General features: G+C 37.0%; 1 protein-coding gene across 1 annotated transcript; it reads left to right on the forward strand.

Moving 5' to 3' along the window:
- Positions 1-4879, forward strand: LOC105113703 (E3 ubiquitin-protein ligase arkadia-C). Its single transcript, XM_011009996.1, has 7 exons — positions 1-109; positions 219-291; positions 2282-3139; positions 3277-3677; positions 3841-3939; positions 4122-4286; positions 4461-4879. The coding sequence occupies exons 3-7, from the start codon at positions 2296-2298 to the stop codon at positions 4605-4607; spliced, it is 1656 nt and encodes a 551-aa protein (XP_011008298.1). The 5' UTR covers positions 1-109; positions 219-291; positions 2282-2295; the 3' UTR covers positions 4608-4879.
- Positions 4880-5200: the final 321 nt, after the last annotated feature.

Here is a 5200-nt window from a genome sequence, read left to right on the forward strand (position 1 = left end):
ACTCCACTCCGTCCACGTTTGGCAGCCTTACCTTATATTTTACAACCACAATCCCTCTCTCTTCCCCCCTCTCTCTCAAATCATAACACGGAGATCTCTCCTTTTTTAGGTTTACCTTCTTCTTTCTCTCTCGATTCTTGCTTTTCTTTGTCTTAAATTCAATTTTGGAATCTACGGTTTCATTTCATTTCTTTGATTTTGATTTCTTGGTTTTGCAGGTATTTATAATTTTGCATAATCTCTCCTTTGGTGAAATTCCATCTCTTGATTGATTATTTTCATGATCACAAGGTACGTCTTCATCCTTCCTTTTCTGTTGCTGCCCTTTGGTAAAATGTCTCAAATTTATGAACAGTTTATTTAATTATTTTTAAGAAGTCGAGTTTTTTTTTTCCTATAAGTAATGATTTTTTTTTTGTTTTTTGTGTTTTGTAGTTTTAGATTTTGATGATAATTGAATCTAATCATATGTTTGTTTTGAAATGATTAAATAGGCAATGTTGGCCTCTTTGGACAATATTTTTTTTTTCTTTGAAGTTGAGATTTCTTTGGCACAATTTTGAAATAATTTAATCAAGCATCTTCTTGCGTTGCCTGTATTGGGCCTCCCTTAATTTCCAGAATAGGATGAACCGGTAAGCTAAAGCTGAAGCATCATTAACCTAAAAGTGTCAGCTAAAGTTTTCCCGTCCACCCACGTGTTCATGTTTTAGCTGACAAATGTTTGGTGTTCTTGTTTAATATATAAGAAACACAAGTGAATGGGATGAAGTTATAGTTATTGATAAGTTTGTTAATCTCTAACACATAAATTTAACTGGAGGAAAGTAGTGATGTTGTAGATTGGGCGATTAGTTGCAGAATTCTTGGAATATAATGCTTGATGAAGTTGGAACATAGATTAGGTGATGTAAGGATGGTTTCCATTATCTTTTCCCTTTAGTTGGAACATCTATTGGTCTTGGAGAAAATTATTCGTTTTGGTTGGCTGCAACAAATTCACAAAGGAGTAGCTATGTACTTTGGCAGCATGATATTGATTTTTTTGGTGAATGGAGTACATTGTTTACCCTTAGCCTGACAGATGAAAGTGCTCTTTTGAAGAATGGAGATTCTCATGCAATTCATTTGTGTTTTTCCTAGATTTGATGGCACCAAAATTTGTTCAATTAAGAAGAAAGCCTTCAATCACATAAGGTTAGGGTCATTGCATTGAGGTTACATGTAGTTATTGACTGTTGAGAATGTTATGCTTGTACTTCTAGAGACTTTGTGTTGTGTTTTGACCTAGGGGCCTTTTTACTTAGAGAAGGTATTTCAGAAGCAAAAGTTCATTGCATCTTGAGTTTCAGTTGTGATGAGACATGAAATGCATCTCCATTTTAGATATCAGAAAGATAAAGTTCAACAGCTTTCTGCATTAGTGAAACGAGTGTAATCATTGAAGATAGATGTAAATTTTTTCATCCATCATGGAAGCACCAAATGCTTGGTAGGGATCTTGAAGTGGGTTAAACTGTGAGCTTCGCGTTGGGAGTTGTATAACTCCCTTTCTCTTGCATACTCTCCCCTTGTTCAGTGTGATATTGTGCTCATGTCACATCCTTGTTTCATGATTGGGATATTCTCCATCCTTCCTGTCTGTTCCTTTTCTCTTCTCATACTACACATGAAATAGGTGAATTGATGTGGTAGACAGTGGGATGCTTTGCAATTTAACATTGAAATGAAAATAACATGGGAATCTTTTGGTCTCATGTATTATATTTCTCATGTTCTGCCTTTAGGTTGAACCTTGGGTAGAATTTGGAAATTCTCCTCTTTCCCAAGTTTGAATGGGACTTGTGTGAAGCTCAATTCAACATCTTCCAGAACTTCTTAAACTTATTTGTCTGTGTTATTTCATTTCTTTGATAGGGGATGCTTTTCACCAAGCTGCAGTATAAATGGTAATAAATTGATGAAAAGGAATTATGTAATTACACAAATGTAATTTGTACATATTGCTTGTTGTGCAACATTGCTTAATATTTTATGTAATGTCTTCCATCACGTGTTCCTAATGTCTGAGATGGTATTTTGACTTTGTATTGCTCTCTTGGTTTATATATTTTGAATATGGATATGCATGTATTCATTACACATGCCATCCTTATCCTGGTTGGTGAATAATTGGTATCCTGTTTTCCCACTCCAATTCTCATTGACAACTTATATCACAGCTTATCTCTCTCTCAACTGATTCTAACATCTCTATGTGAATATCTTGGCTATGAAGCAGGGATAATCTGAGATATGGGACAAAGAAACATACTATGCACCAATCAGATGATTGATTTAGAAATGGATCAACAAAGCCAGGGATATCTACATCCTGAGCCCTGCATTGTTTTAGGGGGTGTGACAAACTTCCGACCATCTGATATTCCAACCATGGTAGCAACTTCAGGGAACACTAACAATCGTGATGCCCATCTAGTGGATCATTATGATGGTGCTATGTTCTATGGTATGCCCCAATACCATGGTCTTCATCCTCATCGTCAATATCATGGCCCAAATCTTGATTTAAGTGTTGCTACTGCACCCAACTTCTATGTTCCTTACATGACTCCATCGACTGGTATTCCTATCAGTCATGGGTCTTGTGATCAGTTATCATCTTCCAACAATTATGGAGTGATTGAAGTTTCTCCTGATGAGTATGGAACACACAGTCACTTCATGGATAATGCTAGAGGTTCATTCAAGAGAAAGAATGCAGAAGGAAACCCAGGGAATTTCCAGTATCTGAATGCATCGGCAAGCTCTAGTTCTTCAGTTGCCCCATTGAATGCAAGGCATCCTGAGGGGGTTGCTTTGATGGATGCTACATCATTCACCCCGCCACATTACCAAGGGAGCAGTGCTTCATCAATCAGAGATGTGGGATCTCAAAGCAGTGTGAGGAATAGATTAGGTGCTGCTGGGTTAGATCCTGCTCTGGTGCACAATCCGAACCATTTTATTCAAGGAAACTATTTGGGTCAACCCTATCAGCCAAGTGGCTCTCTTTGGTTAGATCAACATTTAAGCAACAGTGCTCCTGATGCAGGCACTTCAGGATGGACTCAGACCCCTGCTATTCCTTACATGCATGGTATCTTCAACTTGTTTTTTCTACCCGTTGTTCTCCTAATGTATGATCAAATACTTTTTTTCTCGAATTTTGTTCTTGGTAACCATAAATTGACTAATTATTGTCAATATTAAGCCCCTCGGTACATTTTCTGGTAGGGAACAATCTCAATGGAGGTCCTATAGAAATTGGAAATATGGGTCTACAGCGGTATCATGAGCCAGCTAGCAACAGAAGTAATGCCAGTTTCTCTCACCCTTCTCAAGTGAACCTTCAGCACCACAATTTTCATCATATGTCTCCACCAATTCAAGGAATGAGAGGCCACAATATTAATATTCTTCCTCAAGCACCGGCAGCTTCATTCAGAGTTCCTACAGCCAGTGCCTCACAAAGCACCATGAATCCATCTCAAGATGGTTTAGATATTGGACTTAGGCATCTAGGATCAGTTCAACCAACTGGCCTTAGAATGTACAGGCCTCACCGTGAGGGAGTTGTACCTGAGACCACCCTAAGACATCGCAATCTCCCTCAGTTGAGAGTATTGCCAACAGATGTAAGACTCCAATCTTCATTTTCATTTCTGCAATTTCTTTTTCCTCATTCTTTATTATGAGTGGTTATCTTTTGTTCATGATGATATTATTGGTGAAACAAAAATCCTTTTTCGCTAATTCTGTTTGTAAAGTGGCTAAAACATTTCTGATTCATGTGTATAGGGGGTAGCAATATTAGGGTTCCCTGACTATTATGAAGTAGAGAATCATGTTGACCACCACAGAGATATGCGCTTGGATATAGAGGACATGTCTTATGAGGTAAGCTTGAGTTACTTTGACAGCAGTATCTCTTTTAACATGCAAAGCTAAATATGTTTTAATTTTGGATTGTCTAGATGAATGGAGGATTGTCATGTTTTAATTTTAAACATCTGAGATGAACAACCTGAAATGCGTCTTCTTTATGTTTTGTAACAAGAAATTTTCAACTTTGAGTACAGGAGCTTCTTGCACTAGGGGAGCGAATTGGCAGTGTAAATACCGGATTATCAGAGGGAACCATCAGAAGCCAATTAAAAACAAGAACTTATTTATCATCTCCTTCAATCAATTTGGAAGAGGCAGCTTGTACGGATCAAGAACCTGGTTCTTGTATTATTTGCCAGGTATTGTAAAAGCAACCTTGCGAATTTGGTATTTGGACACTTTTTAATTATGCTCAATTTTCTGGAATGCAGTATAGTTTTACCACCTCGTATTCTGCATATTGAATGAAATGTTATCTTCTCTCTTTCATGCAATGGATGACATTTTTTATTTAATCTTTTGGGACTTCACAGGATGATTATAAGAGCAAGGAGAAGATTGCAACTCTTGATTGTGGACATGAGTATCATGCAGATTGCTTGAAGAAGTGGCTACGCTTGAAGAATGTCTGCCCCATCTGCAAATCAGAAGCCTTAAACACGGAAAGAATGGATGTTTAAGGTGTTGATCTTGCTTTATATAAAAAATGAAAGGAAAAATAAAGTAGAGGAAAGAGGTGACAGCTTCTTTCTCATAATTTGTTTATTATAACGAAGTTGATGTTTTGGCATGTGTATTTTGTATATGCACTTGCAAATATAAGACTAACCATCACACTAAGTCATTTATTTGTTGGCTTTGTATGTATTAAACCTGTACATACATTCATTATGCATTTCGTGTGATGTATTATAAACTTTCAGTTAATGTGCCCTTCCGGTTCACTAATGTATTTTGCGATGCACAGCAGTGGAGTATTAGATAATAAATCTGATGCATATAACAGCCTGTTTTCGTACTTCTAGTTTGACAATAGTCAGCACTTCATTTTACCGCACTTTATTTTCTTTACATAGCAGTCTCAAAATTCAATAGAGCGGATAAAGGATCGCTCAACTTCAATGGGTGGAGGAGAGAATGTTCACTGGCATGATTCTGGTAATGAAAAAAACCTGATCTTGGTGTCAAAGTGTGAAAGGGGTGCTATTGAGGTGTTTTTGTCTTCAATTTTGACTTAAAAAGTAGATTGAGGTTCGGAGAATTTTTGTTTTTT

This window comes from Populus euphratica, unplaced genomic scaffold, assembly GCF_000495115.2.
Source record: "Populus euphratica unplaced genomic scaffold, PopEup_1.0 scaffold449.1, whole genome shotgun sequence".
Classification (NCBI taxonomy): domain Eukaryota; kingdom Viridiplantae; phylum Streptophyta; class Magnoliopsida; order Malpighiales; family Salicaceae; genus Populus; species Populus euphratica.

Bases quoted from the DNA above. Each gene is read 5' to 3' on its own strand.
- LOC105113703 (XM_011009996.1), top strand. From the start codon at position 2,296: ATGGGACAAAGAAACATACTATGCACCAATCAGATGATTGATTTAGAA. The intron at 3,940-4,121 runs GTAAGCTTGAGT...CTTTGAGTACAG, and splicing joins TAGAGGACATGTCTTATGAG to GAGCTTCTTGCACTAGGGGA. The intron at 4,287-4,460 runs GTATTGTAAAAG...GGGACTTCACAG, and splicing joins GTTCTTGTATTATTTGCCAG to GATGATTATAAGAGCAAGGA.